The sequence below is a fragment of the Protopterus annectens genome, chromosome 1.part0 (genome assembly GCF_019279795.1).
Source record: "Protopterus annectens isolate FY-2018-M chromosome 1.part0, PAN1.0, whole genome shotgun sequence".
NCBI classification, from domain to species: Eukaryota; Metazoa; Chordata; order Ceratodontiformes; family Protopteridae; genus Protopterus; species Protopterus annectens.
Window position 1 is genome coordinate 1,531,657,393 of NC_056725.1, and position 22,115 is coordinate 1,531,679,507.

General features: G+C 38.6%; 1 protein-coding gene across 2 annotated transcripts in view; it reads right to left on the reverse strand.

Moving 5' to 3' along the window:
- LOC122798799 (ATP-sensitive inward rectifier potassium channel 12-like) overlaps positions 1 to 22,115 on the reverse strand; it is a 561,148-nt gene that overhangs the window by 20,576 nt on the left and 518,457 nt on the right. The window contains exon 3 of one of the 2 annotated variants that reach the window (XM_044067928.1): positions 15,139 to 15,195. The exons of the other annotated variant lie outside the window; for it this stretch is intronic. Within the exon in view, the coding sequence (XP_043923863.1) occupies positions 15,139 to 15,140 (2 nt within the window). The 5' untranslated portion in view covers positions 15,141 to 15,195. The remainder of the gene's footprint in view (positions 1 to 15,138; positions 15,196 to 22,115) is intronic. 2 annotated transcript variants of the gene reach the window in all.

Genomic DNA, 22,115 nt, shown 5'->3' on the forward strand with positions numbered 1-22,115 from the left:
CTATCTTTAATATCAGCATGTATAGTAGAATGTATGAATATTATTTTATGCACAGTACTTTAGCATTTTTTAACAACTGTTTTTAACAGCCTTTTTTACAATTTGTCTAGATTATTATATATACTTACAGTTTTTTAATATTGAATATTTAATACAATATGTATTTTACATATTTAGGAATATTTAAATCATATATATATTTTTTATATGAATAATAGATTTATGATTTAAAAGTTTAATAATATTTATATGTCCATATTTATTTAATTTATTTAAAAAGTTTTTTAAAAAAAACTTTTTAAAGATTGTATATTACAAATCAATTTGTTTATGAGGACCCGGAAAATGCTTTTGATTATAGAGCTTTAAGCTCTATGAAACTTTTTAATTCTTTTAAGTAATAAGAGCAATTCAATTAATTATATTAACATAATTGAATTATTGGGAAGGCATAGGTATATAATGGAAGCACATTCCCTGTATTCTTGTCTTGATAAAGCCTGGGAGAGCCCGGGCGAAAGCGCTTGACTGTATTGCCTTTTTCAGTCAGTTTTTAACTGTGGATGTTATACGTAAAATAAAGGAATTGTCACACTAATTCATCTGTTTCCTGGTCCTGGTGATCTCTTCGGTCGTAAGGTCTCAAAAACAACATTATCAATGTGAAATTAACTAGTCAGAACAAAATAAGGGTCATGCTGCTAAATGCTAGGAACTTAAACCAAAAACTGCACTCCCTGGAAGCACTTCTGTCACTAGAAGATGTAGATGTCTGTACAGTCACAGAAACCTGTTTCAAGGCCTCAGACAGTATCTTGGCCTTGCAAGGCTACAATGGCTTACCCACCTTTAAACCGCAAAATGAACATGTGAAAACCAAAAGAGGCAGTGTTACAATCTATATTAGACATAGATTCACCCCTCCATCAGGTTAGACTAAACAACTCCTTGGAATTACTCCAGGTCCAGGTTACAGTGGGTACGACCCTGATTCAAGTCATATCCAGTTCTAGATCCCCCTCTATGGGTCACAATGCCCATGAAGACTACTTGACCAAACTGGAGGCAATTTAAATTTTACCGAACACACTGGTTATGGAGGATTTCAATTATTCCATGATCAACTGGGAAACCTACCCTAGCCCTAACTCGCTAGTGCAAACGTTCCTTGAGTTTGTTAATTCAAATGCCCTGGAACAAATTGTCCATACCCCAACAAGAGGAATAAATATTTTAGATCTGGTCCTCACCAACATGTCAAACAGATGCACTCCCGCAACTGACAGACCCCATTAGTTAAATATGACCACAAATCAGCAACCTTTGAGCTAGCAGTAACACCAGAACTCACAAAGGATGAAATCATGCTAAAAAACATCACCAAGGCAAGCTATACCATCCTAGGTGAGGTACAAACGCATTCCAAGCCCCACTCTGAGTTGGAAGTGGTAACTACGCCGAAGCTTACACTAAAGCCCTGTACAATCACTTGCATAAGTGTGTAAACTCAGCCATACCAGAAAGAATCAAAGCCAGAGCCCCGAGGTAAAAACAAGATGCCATGGTGGACATCCAGCATCAATAAACTTTACAATAAATGCAAAATGTTACTGTGCAAGAAAACAAAGGCAATACCCCAACAATGGAAAGGCACACCCTCTTCAGCCTCAACAGGAAAATAAGACAACTTGTCAAATCTTCCAAGGGCTCCTTTGTGAGAAACTTAGCAAGTACAGGCAAGGATAACCAAAAGGCCTTTTACAGCTATGTACATAACCTAAAGGGTAGGGCCCAAGCATGTGCAGAACTAGTGGCTAACGGCATCACACACACTGACTGCACAGAGATAGCAAAACTGCTATCAGATGGGTTTGACAAAATGTTCACTCCCTTATCCCCTCCTAACTTATATAAAACTTTCCCCCAACCCTCCCCCTATCCTACGTATCTGAAGAGCAGGTTCATAGGTTCATAGGTGTTTACTAGGCTAATGACCACAAGGGCCATGCATCCCAAATCTCTGATGAGTTCTGATACCCTTGATAAGTGTAAGCATGGGCCTGGGAGATTTACAGGTTACCTGTTTGCATCAGAGACATAGGTGCCAAACCAAGGATGAATTTCTGGTTTCCCATCCATTTGTCCAAGTTGCACTTGAATTGGATTAGGGAGGAACTCTTCTTCACATGGATGGGGAGCCTGTTCCATAGATGGGGCAGTCCCTGGGATACATACCTATCTCTCCAGCAGGTCCTATTTATATCACAGGGAAGGTTTAACTCTTTAGAATGGGAAATTCTAGTACTGTTTGTTTTGTGTATATGCAGGAGGTCCATCAGAGTGGGGTCTGCAATGCCCTGTATGCCAGGCATAGATCTCTCCTCAAAAGCCTGTATGAGACAGAATACAGGGCTAGGGCCTTGAGGTGGTCTGCATAGGACATATTACTATGCCCTGTATTCTTTTAGTAAGGAACCTCTGTAGATGTTCCAGTTGTTGGATATGCCAGGTTAGGTATATACCAAAGGGGGCATTGTACTCAATGATAGGTCTGATGAATGCCAAATAAAGTGAAACAATGACTTCCTTGGACTTAGATACTATACCTTTGTTTATAAGTTGCGCAACATAGAATTATTTCCTCACCACTGTAGAGACGTGATGGTCAAAGGCTAGATTATTATCTATGTGTGTCCCCAAGCCCCTGACTACTGGGGCAACTCTAAGGGGTGTGTTGTCAATATGATAGTTACCAGAGATGGATGACTTCCCAAAGGATACTATTATGCATTCCTTGGCATTTAGTTTTAGTCCATGACTCTGACACTAGTTGTTTGTCTGTGTCAGCCCCCTCCTGGAGAACTTTTGTGTCAGTGTGAGATGCAATGATAGCTCCTAATTTGTAATCATCTGCAAATTTAGTCAGCCAGAGACCACTGACATTGGCCTTGACTTCTGAGAAGTAATTGCCAAAAAGGAGCGGTCCAACGACTGATTCCTGAGGGACTCCAATTGTGACTGGCCTCTTTGTAGAGGTGGACTCCTCAGTTCTAACTTCCTGGGTCCTGTCTGTGAGTTGGCTATCCACTGGGTGACATACGGGTTTGTACCTAACCTCTTGAGTTTGTCAAGGTCCTCAAAACCTTGTCCAAAGCAAAAAACACAGCCTCTGTGGGACCAAAGGACATCCAAGGCTGTTTTCTAAACAGGCTAAAACATGAACCAGCTTTACCACTAAGTACCCTTTTCAGTCATAGCCTAACCACAGGCTTTGTTCTTGAGGAATGGAGAAAATCATCAGTTATTCCCCTCCACAAAAATGACCTAGCAACAGACTTGGGAAATTAGAGACTGATAAGCCTGACCACCCTCACCTATAAGGCCATGTAATATATATCATTATGGACCCCATCAAAAAAGACATACGTGACCTTAAAACTCTGGATCTTACCCAATTCAGCTTCTTGAAGGGCAGATCCCATGGGTGCCGGAACCATAGAGCCAGGGGGAGGGGGAGCCCCCCCACACTTTTAAAGCTGCAAGACCTGTTAGAAAAAATTAATAAAGTGGAGTTTTCATGCTAATGTGGATTCTCACATGAAAGTTAAACTAACTAAACTAGCTGTCCTTGTTCTCTTATTGCTCTGTGTTACATGAGTTATACTGCCGCTGTTCTGTTGGTGCTGCCAGAGCCAGAGTTATGCCAGTAAGGAGAGTTTTGTTCTTTTATTTGCAGGAGTTATGCTCCTGCCCTGAGTGTGTGTGTGTGTGTGTGTGTGTGTGTGTGTGTGTGTGTGTGTGTGTGTGTGTGTGTGTGTGTGTGTGTGTGTGTGTGTGTGTGTGTATGCATTTATGTGTATGTATGCATGTATGTATGCATGTATTTATGTGAGATTTAAACTAGCTGTTCTGTTTGCATGAGAGATAAAGTGCATGTGTGTATTGTTGCGTGACAGACTAGGTGTGTGTGGAATTTAAACTAGCCATTTGTTGCTGCGTGAAAGAGAAGGTGTGTGTGTGTGTTTTGCTGTGTGAGAGTAGATGTGTGTGTATACGTGTGTTGCTTTATGAGAGCAGAAAGAAGATAGGTGTGTAGGGGCGTCTGTGTGTGTGTGTGTGTGTGTGTGTGTGTGTGTGTGTGTGTGTGTGTGTGTGTGTGTGTGTGTGTGTGTGTGTGTGTTTTAACATACCTCTCAACTGTCCAGATTTAACCTCATAGTTTTTGTCTGTTTCTCATAAAATTTGTGGTTTTCTGGCATATCACAGAGGACTGAAGTACCTAAATGATAATATATGAGTTTCAGACTTCATATCATTCAGAAATTGCATGCAAACACAAATCCTGTTATTCTAGCAACTTTCTAAGTTAAAAAGACCGATATTTTAATTTTATCCCTATTTTTTGGATGAGTATTCTCATTATTTCAGACTTTGTCCAGATTTCTTGCAGTAAGAGGTCTAGAGGTATGCATTCCTCTTAACTGTCCAGTTTTTGCAGAATGTCTATCTTTATGCCTCATATTTTTAGCCTATTCCTCATAAAATTTGTGGTTTTCTGGCAAATCACTGAAGATTGAAATAACTAAGTAATGCCATACATTTGAGTTTCCAACTTCATTTCCTTCAGAAAATGAATGCTAAGACAAATGTTGTTATTCTAGCAACTTTCTAAGTCTATAAGAGCAATATTTAAAATCTATCATTATTTTCGGGCCTTTGTCCCCCATTACTTTAGGCTTTGCCAAATTTCTTATACTAAGAGGCTGAGAGGTATGACGGTATGGTATGTGATGCCCTAGTTAGGGTGGAGGGCAGGTTAGTAAATTAACTTGATCAGGCTTGACCCTGTAACTTGGTTACAGGAGACAATAGCCTGAGTCCTCTACACCAACTATCAGACTGCTGAAGGAATTGTGAGCTTCAGTCGAGACAAGAGCCTGAATCCTTTACACCAACTTCCAAACTACTGAAGGAATTGTGAGCTTCACAGGGGACAAGAGCCTAAATCTTCTACACCAACTTCCAGACTACTGAAGGAATTGTGAGCTTCACACGGGACAAGAGCCTGAATCTTCTACACCAACTACCAGACTGTTGAAGGAATTGTGAGTTTGTTTCAATACATTTCCAGGAAATTATGAGTTTCAGTGCATTTTTAAGAGATTATGAGTTTCAGTTCATTTTCATGGAATTGTGTGTTTCAAAGGAATACAAATTTACTGTTGCTCATTCAATGGTGCAACTCATTTTGTTTAGTAAATGGCAGTCACTGTTTGTGCTGTAGAATTTGAAAACAGTGTTAATAGCATAAATTCCTTTGGTGCAGAAGGTTGTGGACTCTACTCCCACATATTTTTTCTAATTTCTGCAACTTGTTTGGGTTTCTAATACCATGTCGGGAATGGACCCCATTCCTAAGTCAAAGAATGATTAAAGTCCATGAAATTAGTATTGTTTCAATCTTTGATGTAAGCCAAAAGTGCTTTTGCAGCATCCACAATGCACCCAGTAATGACTCCTTCTGTAATTCATACGGAGTTACGTGTATCGGCAACATATGACTGTAAATTCTTTTTTATAAGACCCATTGCTCCCCCTTCTATTGGAACTGTCTGGGTATCCTTCTTTCACATTGCCCTCATTTCTGCCTGCAAATCCTGTCTGTACATAAGACACTAGAGTCACTGGGTGTAGCAATTTCAATGACCAATGCTACTTTTGTTTTATTTTCATGGACCACTACATCTGTTTTTTTCTCATCTATTTTTTGAACTGTTGGTAATGGGTGATCCCATGTGTTATAAACTTCATCATTTTCTGTAATGCTTTGTGGCTCGTGTTTCCAATGTTTCTCAACTACTTCAATATGATAATGTTTGCACAATCTTCAGTGCAACAGTCTTGCCACATTATTATGCCTTTCAGTATATAGTCCTTCTGCCATTAGTATATCACAACCAGCAAAAAGATGTGTGACTGTTTCTAATTCTGTTTTGCAAAACTTAACATTTGTCTGTTTCTCCCACATGTTCAATGGATTTTGTAAACCAACATGTATGTAGTCCACTATCTTGGGCTGCCAATGTTAACCTTTCATATTTTGGTTTAAATTCACCTCTCCTTAACTATTCTTGTGTTTGATCCTGAACAACATGAGGTTGTTCCAAAAGTTTTCTATACTTGCAACTATATTTATGCATTTTCCACATTTCTAGCCTTCTCATCTGATCCTTCACCTTACAGTCTTTCTTTTGTTTTTGTTTTTTTTTTTGGCACATTCCATTGTTGCCTGATTTTTATCTACTTCTGGTTTGATTTCCATTCCTGCTTAACATTGATATGCTCCTGCTAAACTAAGCAGAGAAGTCATCTTAGACTTATTTTCCTCATGCTTCAAAAATTTCTCTATATTTGATTCTTGCGAGGTTAGCAGATATGTATGCAGTCCCATGGTTGCAGATCTATACATGTAATCAGTTTTGAGGAGGCTCATACTGCCTAAAAGACGGAGAATATATAGTTTTGGTATGCACTGATTTTTATAAATCATTTGGTGAGCATGAAGCATCCTTCTTGTTTTCCTGTCCAACCTATCCAGCACCTTTTGGGGCCAATCAATCACTTCAAAACCGTAAGTTAGGGCAGGAAGAGCAAATTGGTTTACAGCTTGAACTTTGTTCCTAGATGTTCATGCTGTTTTTAGGATTAATTTAAGTCTTCTAAAATATTCCTTAATAAGTTTTATTCACTTTTATTCATGATTTATTCTTGATCCTTCATCAATTCCCAAATATTTATACATTCCCTCTTATTCAAGTTCTTTTATATCACATTTCTGTCCCAAACTGATGTTTTCTTGGTGCTATAGCTTTCCTGCTTTAAAGGTTGAATTTGCACATTTATCAAAACCAAATGCCATTCTTATATCATCTGAAAATGTTTTGACCACTAGCAGTTGTATTTCAGTTCCTCATCTGATGAACTATATAATTTCAAATCATCTACAAAAAGAAGATGAGAAGTCTTTATACTTTGTTGTTTTCTGGGAGCCAGACTGTAGCCATGACCTAATCTGTTAAGTAGACAGCTTAATGGGTGAATGGCAAGAGAAAAGTGCAGTGGTGATAGAGTGCTAATATTGCATTGCCCTTTCAATTGCTGATTATTTGGGCATTTTAAGGGGGAGATAGGGTTTCTACATTCCCAAATGTTTCTCCCTTTGCATGAGATGCCTAGTAACTGTGAACCTGTTGTGGGTTTGTCAGTCATTCCATATTGCAATATTACCAGTTTAACAATTTTTTTAATGTAACACAGGTAATTAATTCTTCAAGGACAGCAGGCACTGAAATTGTAGGTGAAACACTGAAATATAAAGTTGTTTGCCAGTAGCAATCTCTTCATTAGTTACAGATCTCTTTAATGTAGAGTTATTTAGATGACTTTTACTTCGTCAAAGATTGCGCTTACTGATTGCTATTGGTGGAATGTAATGACAGAAGTTTGAGTGGTCTTTATGGTTGAAAGTTTCTGAAATGAGTAGTTTTGTCATTATTCGTTCATACATTTTATTTCATTGCTTATTGGAAGAATGTTCAAAACTACAAATTAAAAAAACAACACTCTAATAAGTGGTGCTGTATTGTACAAGGAATATAATTTAATAAATCAGGAGGGTGACTCAAAGAACACATGCATGTATGCATGGTCCTAAAAATGTGTGCAAGGAGCCTATGGTTTGAAAACAGCCCAAAGTTAAACTTAATCCTCCACTGGCTAGATGCATTTTCTTTAAATGTGGGTTTTCATGCCATTTCAGTGAATATGAGTTTCAAGGGTAGAGAAGTTTACTGCACATGCTAAGTGTTTTCATTGCAAGACTGTATTGTTTGTTTAGCAAATGGCTATCAGTGTTTGTGCTATTCTATTTCAATATCTGTAATCACTGCAGAAGTAAATAAGAAAACAGTATGCACACTGATAGATTTCAACAGTGTTCATGGTAACTGAGGAGAAATAACCAAGTAATGGAAAATTGGAATGGCTGGGGAGGGGGCTGTTTGCAGGGGGGGGTAGGTGGTTACTGCAGGAAGGGCTGCGCTGGGAGGCTTCAGTCTATTACCTTGCCTAGGGCACCATTTGACCATGATCCGGTTCTGACTACTACTTCTTAAAAGCAAAAACAAAGTCACAGAAGTAAGACACCAAAGGCTGTGACTGACTTACTAAAACACTGTCACCTCTAGCACACTTAACAGATAGGGGTTGGGGAGTTGGTATAATGGTTAAGGCATTTATGGCACAGAGACAAGGTACAAAATTTAGTTCTCATCTTTGAGGAGAACTGGCTCAGCTTCAGGTCAACCAGAAGGGCAGCTAGCCTAGTACTTGCATTTGAAGCTGTAACATTGCCATACACTTCAGGGTTTACATATCAAACCTTCACTGTCCTTTAAAAATCAGGCTCAATACATTTTAGGTAATTCAAAATTAAAATCCTAAAGTAAGTAATGTCATAAATTTTGTGTGATCCTGTGTCCGTGTGTGTGTGTGTGTGTGTGTGTGTGTGTGTGTGTGTGTGTGTGTCTGCATGTGGGAAAAGGATTATAAAGGGAGTAGTATTTTATTACCATGCTTTAACAAGTATATGTGTAGTTTAATGGTTTCTAATAATGTTTTTATAGATATTACTGATAACACTTCTGTCATGACAACACTGAGTAGACTGACAGTACAGGTTTCACTGACAAAAAGTTCAGCTGTGAAATCCTCAGCCAGACAGCCTAGTAGAGTTTTCATAATATTATAACAAATATAAATTATCAAGTATAGATTGAGTGCGGTAGTGTACTTTTATTTAGATTAATGTAAAAAAACAACAATAATAATAATAGCATACACACTAGCAGATAGGGATAACACTTGCATAATGCAGGTACTATTATCTCCAGACAGCAGTGTGTGTTTGTGTGTGTTTAGATTTTGCTAGCATAAGAAAGAAGAACCTACATCAAGAGAAAAAGTGGTGCTAATGCATAATCCAGGTTTAAGGTGAATTTAACTAGACAAATGTTTATAGCCTCCTTGTTTCAGGACATTAAACTGTAATTTTCCTAATCAGTGAGGCCTCTAGATGTTAAAGGGGGCAGTAGTTAAGTAGCTGATGTTTAAAATAAATGTCTAATGACACAAAAATATTTGAAGCTACTTAACTTTTCTAGAATTGTTTCATGCTTACTAGTTATGCATCAGGGAGGCAGAACATTGATTAATTTTCTGGCAGAACTATAAAAGACTAGACTCTGCATTAAGTGCTGATCCAGAATCATAGAGATGTACTTAGAGCAGAGTGTTGCTTGGTAACCATCCAAAGCTTTTTTTCTATTTTAAGCAAGTACAGATACACAGACAGCTACAGCTGACTGTTCCTTGGTAACACACATTTTTCCTTTGCCCTTTCCTGGTCCAATGATAGACAGATATACAGATGTATAGACTGATAGATAGATAGACAGACAAACTGACTGACTAGCAATGAGGAGATGTGACATGTTAACTTGGTTGATTAGAGTGTGGTATTGATAATGCTAAGGTTTTAGGTTTAATCCCTGTATGAGGCAGCTACTTTTATAGAGGGGTTGGCATAACTGTTAAGGTCTTTACCTCACAGACACAAAGTACAAGGTTTGAATCTGACCTCCACTTATAGGCTAGTTTTGTAATTGTCTGTAGACTAATATCCTCATAATTACCTATGACAGATAGATAGACAAACAGGCATATTATTGATTCTATTTGTAAAGAGAGGTGGTACCCCCTTAACCCATCTACATTTAGAATAAAGATGGAGAGTGGGGGGTTAAGACAGTGCCAACATGTCCTTATAAACAGATTTAATAGAAAGCATAGGAGTCACATGAGCCTGATATATAGTATTGTGTTTTTTTTTCAACTTAACACCACTAAGCCAATCAGAAGAACCTATCAAATGGCATGACAGTTGTGAAACACTGCTATTGCTATGGTATTTTTACAGGTAAGGAGAAACATAGAACAAAAACACCAAAAATCAGGAGAAAACCAGGTCTTTTAGTGTAAAATGATTTAATTCACTATTTGTCAAAGGCTGGAGGGAGAGAACCCAGGACTGACTAATAAATAAGTTAACAGCATAGAAGGAAGTAGTGAGCGCTTTGGTACCTGTCCTGCACACTAATCAGTGCAGTTATCTTGTATGCTACTCCAGCCTTTGATACTTAGTTATCCTTATTGTGACACAAGGGAAATACTGCCAGCCCAGCTAGCTGGAATTTTGTAAATAGTTATATGTCATTTGTGAATCATTTGTGAATGCCAGCATGATCCAATTGCTTGTGTTACCAAATGTATTAGAACTATATGTTATGTGTATATTAAACTACTCATACAGAAGTGTATGTTAAACAGGGTTTGTACACTACTGAAGCCTCAAGTATGAGTCCATAGTGTACCCTACTGGAAAAGAACAGAAATGTATATAACTGTATACTTATGCAAATGTATGTTTTAATAGTAGAAACTGGAACACACAGAGTTAACTTGCAAAACTTAAAAAACTAAGTTGAAATTAAATTGTTTTATGATTGTGCTATAAAAGTTAGTTTCAATGCAGCAAGGAGACAGAATGTCTAGAACTAGGGTGCCTTCTGCATTGTTTTCTAAGTGTTTTATTGTTGTATGTCTTCTAGCAACTGCAAACATCTGAAGGCTATATATTTTTCACAAGGAGATATCAAATGCTACAATGGGGGTTTAGCTTGGCAAATTAAGTCAGATGAGAAAAAGTGATGTCATCCAAGCTAACCCAGCAGTAATATTTGATATTAATTTAAGAACTCTCTCAGAGAGAGACTGTGCATTTTGTGTTTTGTCTTGGACCTAGCAAGAATATCAACTCAGCATCACATCTGCACTTGCCTTGTTGTAATTAAGTTTCTAAGGCATAGTAACTCTTTTGAGATTCAGATAGGAATATAGTAAAGATTAGTGTAGATGTGTTCTGTATTTATTTGAGACTATCCTGCAGTTTTGTTTTAAATATTTCCTGTGATTTTGAACTCTGAAGTTACTGTGCTGATTTATTGTCTTGTTCTTTTATTATTTTTATTTATTATTAAATATATTTAAACCTATATTTGTGGCTGATATTTATGAGACATATTTAAGCTCTAAAAGTACTTGCATATCTATATGGTGACACTGTACAGGCCACTCCTAAATAGCCTTGTTCTTGGTCAAACTACCATTTGAGTAATAGTAACATTACACCGTAGGATTGGACACCCTTTGTTAAGGGCCTTACAGTAGCTGATAAGTAGTGGTTGGTGGCAGTGGAAACTACCTTATAGTCTGGGCAGAAGTGGGCATAGCTAGTAAACCTGTGCCAGCCTTTCCCAGGTGAGTCTGTGTGTTTTTATATAAATCAAACCTCAAAGAGTGTGTGTGTGTGTGTGTCAGCTACTTGGGCAGGGACACAAAGCACTAGTTGGACAGAGAGGGTGCTGGATGTTTTGGCTTGGCCACTCAGCTGAGATCTCAACCCTATAGCCATGCCAGTGGAGAGTCTTATTGGGGATCTGGAGAAAGAGGGAGAAACCAGCCCTAGACTGACTGTGGTCTCTGTGTGCTCTTAAGGGGAAATTGTACTTTACTGTGTGTGTACATGTCATCCTCCCATTGTGTACATCTCCCACTGTTGCCAGTGGTGAGGATTGAGGCTCCTTGATTATTGGGCCAGAGCAGGGGTGTCACACTTATTTTTTTCCTTTCATTAAGGTAGCATCTAGATTATCTACACAGATCCTCAAAAATACGAGAGATATTTTAAGGATGTGCAGCAATACAGAGTGAGTAAGTTAACTGCTTTGTAAATACTGACAAACACAATTCAATTCATTTTGCCAACATCTGTGCTACTAAATAATAAGTAACAGAGAGAATACATACTGATGTTACTATTGCGGCATGTCCATCTCAGAATCCATGCTGACTAGGAGCAATAATAATTTTCTTACTGAGATACTGTCCTACCTGATCAAACACATTCTTCTCAAGGAATGTGCTCAAGGCACAAGCACTAAAATAGGTGGGTGAACCATCAATGAAAAAATACACACTGACCTAATTGTGGAGATCAAGCCTGGCAAGAAATGTTCTCAGAAACAGAGCAGGAGCTGAAAGGGTCAGTGACCTGCTAGCCCAAATCAATTTTATACTTGTATAGACTCCAGTATGATGTCATATAATATATGCATGTGCACCCATATTCCGTGTCACCTGCCTCTGCAATATTTGAGCTACAGAGATGTTGTTCGGTACACCTAACTTTGCATATTTGTATCAGTGTTTGATGTTATGCAAATACCTTACTAATCTGCAACAAGGCTATCCAATGCATGTAAGATTGATTGTTGATGGAGGCAGCAAACTTGGCCACAGCAACAAAACTAAGAGGAACAGGTTGTGCTGGATTACATGAGATGGTAACCTCATACATGTCATTCAAGATGGAAGACTGGTGGTCACATGAGTAAATTTATCAAGGTAAAAGAGCATAAAAATGTTTGCACACACACAAAAAAAAAATGACATGGCAAAGGATTAAGACTGTGCTTAGGAATATGTACAAATGCCAAGATATTAACACAGAACAATTCCATCTATCAGCGTAATGAACCTACTCTGAGAAACAAATGTACAAATTATGTATTAATAGTGTAATTAATTAATTAATGATTAGCTGCACAAATATTTTACACACAATAAATGTTATATGAAAATATTTCACAAAATAATCAAGTTAAAGTAATATACTCTGATTTTTATTGCACAAAAGGGGCAATTATTTGAATATTTAAATATATAAAGTTAATTTGTGTGAAAGGATAAAATGTTTAAAAGAAAAACAAGCCCTAGGATTCAGAAAGATTCTCACCACTTGTATAAATTGCCTACTGCAGTAGATCAAATTTACTTGATGGTGAGAAGATGTGATTCAAAGGCAGCAATTGCCTTTGTTTAATACTACCTCTGTTAGACCTGTCATTGTGGTAGTTTTTACCCTAGCAGCCAATGCTTCACATTGACAAAGGTATCCCAATACTGACAAACACATAGATACACACACACACACACACACACACACACACACACACACACACACACACACACACGCACACACACACACACTCTTGATTCCCTACCTAACCCTCCTAGTGCAACTCCCAGGTAGACAGACAGAGAGGAAGACACACACACACACACACACACACACACACACACAGACACACACACACACACACACACACACACACACACACACACACACACACACACACACACACACGCGCGCGCTCTCATCTTTAATACCAACCCTTTTCCACATCTTCTTTGAACTTATCTACACTATTACTGCTTCCACTGTAATAGATGAGTGTCCACTTTCTTTTGACAGTGTTAACTTTTTTCTGAAACTGTTGACATTTAAACAGCTGAGAAATCTCTCATTGGCAGCATAAACCAGGAGTCATCAGAATTTCTGGAGGGACAGCACATGTTGAATTAACATTAGCTACTCCCCCGGATTGTCTCATTACCATTCAGCTTGGCCAATGCGACTGCCCTCTGTGGGAAACCTAAGCAGTATGGCAGTTTATGAATTTTTAAAGGATTAAACTACAAAAGGGCCTTACAGAAACAGATGCTTGGTGCCAGAGCCATGGGCTCAAGTTCAATGCCAAAAAATGTATAGTTATCCCCTTTGGGAAAAAACATGTACCCGTGAATTACCACATAGGTGACAGTACACTAATCACCAAAAGTCTGATAAGAGAATTAGGGACACAGGTGGACAGTGGTCTCACCTTCCATAACCACATCGCCACAACAGTCTGGAAATCCTTCTATGTGGCAGACCTCATCACTAAGGGTTTTTCATCCAGAAAAAAGGATGTCATTGTCCCACTGTACTCATCCCTCATTAGACCCATTACAGAATACAACACCCTGTTTGGTATGTACCTCTCAAGACATCTGCAGCAACTGGAAAGGCTGCAGAAATACCTCACTAAAAGAATCACAGGCTTAGAGTAGATGCCCTTTGCTGACCATCTAAAAAAACTCCAGCTGTACCCTGTCGCATACTGTCTACTCAGAGGCGATCTCTGCTTAACATACAAGGCCATGTCAAACCCAGAGCTGTTGGACATGCTACACTTAAAGAAATCCCAATTCCTCAGAGCCACACACTCCAGGGATCTAAATCTTGTCATCACAATGAACAAAACATGCTGGAGGGATAGGTTCCTGACCCAGAGACTCCCCAGACTCTGGAATAGACTGCCCATACATGTCAAGCAGAGCACCTCTTTGGCCGTCTTCAAAAGAAACCTTGATGATTGGATAGGAGATAGAAAATTCTCCCCAGGGATCACGTCAGTCGCCCTGCTAGACAGGGGTCCAGGGAAGTAAATATCGTGGGAAGAAATAGCCAGGGAATTGTTATGGCTAGGCTTGTATAGGCCCTAGGGCTGATAGCCTAGTAACAACCTACGAACCTATGTACCTATGAACCTATGAACAAGGGAGAAAACATTAATGTTAAGGCTTCCTACGTATGGTAATCTATTCTGAATCACAGCTGTAGTGTTTTATTGTGCATTTGTGTGTATCTGTGTGTAAAGAAGTAACTATCACATCTGATGGTAAAATACAAAGTTATAGTCCATGTAGCTCATCTGATTCATAATATAGCAGCTGGTAAACAAAACTACATTCTTCTAAATGCTCTAAAGCTAATTGCCCTGTCATGTATTGACACAGCAGCAGACATCTTCATTTAGTATAGTGAACAATGTAAACATTTTAACTTCAAAAAACATCAGAAGGGCAGGTATATTAATTGATCTGACAGACCCATTCCCCCAAAAAATGTCACTAAGCAGGACCTACTTTGTTTACATTCAAAATCTTTAAGATTTTAGAGAAACTTTCATTCAGAGCAGTAGTTGAACAGGCAGCACAGGCAAGCTGTCAGAAAGTAATTCAGAAGTAGCTGCAGTGGTAAGTTGGGAAAATGTAAGAGGAGTGAAGGCTACGTACATTTTCAAGTAGGATGTCAGCAGGCACTAGCAGCATTCATCAGTCACAGTCTTGCATCTGAAGAAGAGGAAACAAAAATATTATAGTGGGCAGTGTGAGGCATATTCACCTTTCTGCATACAACTCTTCTGCATTGCCTCTTCAGCTACTTTTCTCTTCTATAAGAACTGAAAGATCTCACTCTGAAACTTATCAGGTTCTATTGTATCAATATAGTAAATTTCTAAGAAATAAAAATTACAAATATTCTAAATTAATATGTAATGAGAAAATTTTAAATATCTGAAACCTTTACCCTTATGAAGACTGGCATCAGGGCATAAATTAGTGGTAAAGCCCTCTGTGGGTTCAGAATACTAACCGTCACTCAGGAAAATATTCAGGTATTGAAAATGCCTCTCTGTGAACCAGGCATATAGACCAAGTTTTAGTCTTTTATTGTATTAAAGTTTCACTTAAGAGTTTAAAGAATGGCTCATAAGTCTGTACCAAGAGCTGAAGGACCATTGAGAAACGTTGCTGTGACATCCCTTGGGTTTGAGTGTATATTAATTTCTCTGCTAAGATATATTTTTCACATACCCAGGCATGGATTTAGGTCTCCCATCTATTCATAAAGACCGAGTTCGAAAACAGACAACATGTTACTTTGTTTGATGCATGCAAGGAGTTAATTACAAAAGCAAGGAATGTTCTTCACCTTTAATTCTGTACCCATTGTATTAATACATTGTTGATTCTGTTTGGTCTTTGTTTGGAAAACTCAAAATAAAACATTTTTTGGAAAAAAAAAACAAAAGCAAGGAATGTGGTGCATTACAAATCTACAAATCTGCCACACCAATAGGTGATGTTGATCTTACAGTGACGGCTGAGGTCTTTGTCACGAGTATACCGCTCAACATCCTGGAATTCTGCAGAACATCCAGATATTTGCCTTGTATTTTTAGTCTGTCCTCATAAAATTTGTGGTTTTCTGACAGTCACTGAAGATTGTAGTCATTAAATAATGAAAAACATTACAGTTTTACACTTCATATCCTCCAGAAAATACATGTTAATGCAAAACCTGTTATTCTAGAAACATTTGAACTTTATTAAGAGCAATATTTAAAATATGTCCCCATCATTAGTTTTGGCTTTGCCCTGAATTCTTCTGCTAAGAGGCTGAGATATGTGAGTATGAGTGCTGTGAAAGACAATTAGTTCTATAAAGGTGGAGGATGTCCGAAAGGATTGGGACTTACATTACTCAAAAGGCTATACAGCTATAATCTTTTAGCAGTCTATATGAGACAGAAGAGGGGGATACGAGTTTAATCTTTGATGGTAGTGCGGATAGTGTAGTTTGGAGATCTGCTTTGTCAAAAACCTTTCCGGGTCCTTCAAGTTGATCAAGGTGCTTTGTGAGGTACATTCCAAAATGGAAGTTATAGTCAAGAATTGCTCTAAGAAGGGAAAACTATCAAAAGACCAAGACATAGAGGAGATGCCCCTACAGATCAGTTGAGCAAGGCAGAAGGACTTCTCAACCACAACAAAGACGTACTGCTCAAAATAAAGACTGTTAGCAGAATAAGAACCCAAGTCTTAGATAATTGCATCTGTTTTGGGAAGGATGCCAGTAATGTCTTAAAGAGGCTGTCTTTCACAAAGGTAGCTAAACTGACATTTCTGACACTGAAGGTGAGCCTGTGGATGACATACAAAGTGTAAGTCTGGTCCAGACACTGCTAAATGATCTAAGTGTCCAAGGGAGGGGTGATAACAGCACCCAGTTTGAAGTTGTTAGCAAATTTAGTTAGCCACAGTCCCTTGACATCTGCATTAACTTCTGAGAAGAAGCTGTCAAAGAAATGGGGTTCAGAAATACAGCCCTTTAAAACCCCTCTGGTGTCACTCCTGGCTAGAGGACGTAACTTCTACTTTAACAGTGTGGGTTCCTTCAGAGAGTCACTTGGTTACGAAGCAGACTGTATACAGGTTTATGTTAAGCTGAGAGAGTATATCTATAATACTTATATGTGGAATGATGTCAAAGGTCTTGTTGAGCTCAAGGTAAGGATTATGGAATGCCTTCATCCTGGGCTTCAGTGACCCTTTCAGAGGAAATCATCTAGGTTTAGTACACACAGCCTAACTTTTACAAATCCAAATTAGTTTGGGTATAGGGTCTGTAGGGGACTTTTGTCATTGTTTATCAGCCTTGGTAGTTTTGCAACCCATACTTTTACAGATGATACTTGAGAGGCTAATAGTTTATAGCTTCTTAGCTCTGTCATGGCATCACATTTGTGTAATGGTACCGCTAAGGCTATTCTCCATTCTTTGAGGATATGCTCTTTGGAAACTCCTAAACTGAAGAGATTTAAGAAAGGTTTAGCTAAGTAGTGCCTGATATTTGCTAACACTTTTGGTTTGGATAGTGCAGATATAATCTGGTCCAAGTGATTCTGAGAGAGATGGAAGGATGTTTGGTCCTAAGGTGGTCATCTGTCTGGGTAGTGGGTATGAAATTAGCATATAGTTTGTCTGTTAGGATATTTGCAGTAGCTTCTGGATCAGAGTTGGAGAATCCACTGGAAATAAGTTCAGTACAGTAAAGGGCATCATTTCTGAGTTTCCTAATATAACTAAAGAAGGCCTTCTGATTATTCTTAGATTTGGCAGTGACCCTGAGTTCATACATTAGCTTGTATTCCTTGATGGTAAACTTGAGGGTTTTAATTATTAAATTTAAGAGCAACCATTTGAAATCTCTGGACCTGCTAGAGCAAATCTTGTAACACAGAGACTGAATTGGGGAAAATTGGATTTATATATACTAAGTACGAGATGGCTATTTATTTGAATATTTCCTTTTCTCCAAACTATGGCAGTTTTTGAAATAGTGTATAAGCGGTTCAGGCATGGCTTGCCCCCCCCCTGAAAAAAAAAGAAGTTTGAAGGAAAAGTGCAATCTTTGTGATATGGTCTTTTTTTTTTTGGCATGCTGACATTCAGCATTTTGACTGCCAACATTCCAATAGGGAATCATTCAAGCTCCTTTTAAACAGGTTGGGTGATGATCTGTTTTTTTTTAATAGCTTGATTATATAGGAATTTGATTATACAGGAATTCAAGCTTATAGGCTTATATCTGACTTTATCACTATTCTTATGGTAGATGGGAATAGACTCCTTGATGCGTCTGGTCTGTCCATGATATAAGGAGTATCGAATAGCATTTGAGTAATGGGTTACTAGGAGAATTATATCATTTATAGTTATCAAGAAGGTCTGCAAATAGGAGGTGTATTGTTTTGGAGTAATCAGAAATAATATAATGTTTTCTTAGGTTTCAAATGATGCTATAAAAGGGGTTACTACTAGTGGATGGATTTTAGTAAGGTAGTAGTAACGTTTGGGGTAGTACTGGAAGAGCAGAAGCTGCTAACAACAAGGTCAGAATGATGATCAGCTATGATGAGAAGTATAATCTGATCAAGGGAATTAACATTAACAAAATCAAGGACATTTTGATCATATTTGTTAGTAGTTGTATAAACATGCCAATTTCCAGAGAGGCTTTTTGATCTACTTTACATAATCAGTATGATCTGAAGGGGGTATAGAACAGAGAAGATTGTTGGTAAAGATATGGTAGGCAATTTTATTGATTGTTTCATAGACCTCCGGTGGATGAGTTTAAATACTTGGGATCAACAGTTCAGAGTAATGGTGAGTGTGGATGAGAGGTGAAGAAGAGAGTACAGGCAGGGTGGAGTGGGTGGAGAAGAGTGCCAGGAGTGATTTGTGACAGACGAGTACCAGTAAGAGTGAAAGGGAAGGTCTCCAAGAAGGTAGTGAGACCAGCTATGTTGTATGGGTTGGAGACAGTGGCATTGACAAAAAGGCAGGAGTCAGAGCTGGATGTGGCAGAGTTAAAGATGTTAAGATTTGCACTGGGTGTGACGAGGGTAGACAGGATTAAGAATAAGTATATTAGAGAGTCAGCCCAGGTTGGACGGTTTGGAGACAAAGCCAGAGAGGCGAGATTGCATTGGTTTGGACATGTGCTGAGGAGGGATGCTGGGTATATTGGGAAAAGAATGCTAAGGATGAAGCTGCCAGGTAAGAGGAAAAGAGGAAGGCCTAAGATAAGGTTTATGGATGTGGTGAGAGAGGACATGCAAGTGGTTGGTGTGACACAGCAAGATGCAGAGGACAGGAAGAAATTGAAACAGATGATCCTCTGTGGCGACCCCTAATGGGAACAGCCGAAAGAAAAAGAAGATGTTTCATAGTCTTCCACAAATTTATGCATCATTTGATATGAAACAGTAGGTTTACAAAATGTATGGACGCACCCTTTGGATGTCCCTGTTGACTTGAATGCATGGTAGGTGCTGAACCCTAGCAAAGATGGAGTACTGTCTTTGTACTATAACCATGTTTCCATTTTTTTTTTTTTTTTTATTTATTTATTTTTTTTTGAAACCATGTTGCTATTCCTGACTTTGTGTAATGCTTTTTACTAAACAACTATTTTATAGTATGTTCCTTAGGTATTTCGTGTATATATATATTTTCTGTAAATTGTCCCGCTGAAATTTAGTATGTGGGCCTCTACTGAAAATGGACATATATCCAGCTAGACTAGCCCGGTTAACAAATGTAAAATAAATAAATAAAATAAATAACTATATGAATATGCATGTCTTCAAAATACAGGAAGGCCTCAGTGTCAGACATTTTGTTGTTCAAGCTTCCATCACTGAGTAAAGCTACCCTAATAGTGCCTGAATTAGAATGTGCTAAGTGGACATATCCATTTGTTGAACATTTCATAAAAAATAAATTACAGGGGAGAAAAGGCATTAGAAGATGAAAGCCATGAGATGAAAGGGACAGGCCATGCCTGGCAAAGCTGGAGAGTCTGTTAACCATTTAGTCCAAGGCAAACATATGATGGTTTCCCCTTGAATGACATTGATTAACTAGCCAATTGCTGATGCCAATTATTTTTAACTTTGAACTTTGTCATCATTCCTGGGGAGGGTAGAATAATGCACAGCACAAATGATCTTCCTTTATTGGATATATGGGAGGAGAGCTCAATAGTGTGTCTGTGGATCTGCTCCAGGGCAGAGTGCCCAACTTTATTCAATACTTCATGGGAACACCAAGGCCATAGTCATATTTAAGATGATGAAGGACTCTAAGGACCCTTGTAGCATTACTAATCATAGCACCCGAGTCAGCTTGATGTAACCCTCTTTCTTTTATTTCACAAACTGATGCCAAATTTGGCATCCAGCAGTGTCATTACTTCTGCCTCTCCTCTCCTTTTTCTCCTATGCCACCTTAGATATTGTTCCATCCCACTTGCTGCAGAAATCAGCTTTTTCATAGTCCTAATGCAATGGTCTGAATAGTAGTCTCTTTTCCACAAATTGTCCCTTTCACTACCTCACATCCCTCATTGAAACTAGCACTTGCCCCAGATTGTATCTCACAGCAGTCAGGAGTATAGCTCATGGTCTTGCATCGACTGGGTTAAACCAAAATGTTGTGGTTCTAAGCATAGGGCTTGGCTCCATTTCATATGCACAGCAAATCATACTCTGTTATGCATTGATGCTCACCAGCCTCAGCCATTTTATTCACAAATATGACCTTTCTTCTTTGGCTCGCACTTGCTCAGTGCCTCTGGGCTGAACTTTGGGGCAGCAGCTGAAGAAGTAATTGCAGTAAACAAGAATCAATGCATTCATTCATAGATCCATATTCTCTTGGTATCAGTTCTCTAACCAGAGCCTCAGTAAAACCCCATATACAGAAAATGAGATCTGCCTGTTGGGGGTTGTCATCTTTACGTAGGACCACTTACTTAACTTAAAGGATTTGGAAGTGTTGCTGATATGGTTATGGATCACCTGTTCAGCTCACTAAATCCAGAACTAGGTTTCAAGATCTGTTGTAGAGATGCCATCATCACAGACAGCCAGGTGGACACCAATAGATTTTTGAAGTTCATATTTTTTCTATTATTACAAAACCCTCTAACTCACTCACGAAGACTATTACCAAACTAATCAAGAATTATAATCCAGGGAAACCTTAACACATACTGGGATGCTGAGGGAATTCATATGTACCTTTCATAAATGTAACAGGGAACTACAGAGTGGTATTCCTACAAGTTACTGGAGATTTGCAATATGACCTTATGAAAAAGAAACAGGGGGCAGGATAAAGGATGACTGGCTAGTACAGCAGCTCCATGCTTAATGTTACTGTCTAGCAACACTTATTTTTTGGCTGTGGTGCATTCTGTGCAGAGAATGCATGTCTTCAATGTGTCCATACAGGGTTTTACAGTTCTATACTCATGCTATAGGTGATTTGGAGATCATCTAAATTTCTTGTGTGTGTGTGTGTGTGTGTGTGTGTGTGTGTGTGTGTGTGTGTGTGTGTGTGTGTGTGTGTGTGTGTGTGTGTGTGTGTGTGTGTGTGTGTGTGTGTGTGTGTGTGTGTGTGTGTGTGTGTGTGTGTGCATAGATGTGCGTGTGTGTGGTGTGTGTGTGTGTGTGTGTGTGTGTGTGTGTGTGTGTGTGTGTGTGTGTGTGTGTGTGTGTGTGTGTGCCATGTGGTGGTGAATGAGCATGCGTCTTGCAACACATTAGTACCCTGTCCAACATTAGTCTGTCAGTCTTCCATGTATTGAGAGTAGGAATATTCCCCATGAACTTGTATTTAATTAACTGGGCAATCAGAGAATGAGTGAGTAATAAAGAGGTTAATCCTTTTTCTTACTGTATTCATTTGTTAATTAGATAAGCCCACTTGGCACAGTTATACAGCCTCAGGGATGATATGGGAAGAATCCCTGTTTATATGACTTATTTAAAATTACGCAGTAGGCAAACAGAGGCAGAAGGAATCAAACACTGCATGCTTGAATACAAGAAACAGTGCCTAATGCCACAGGGTCT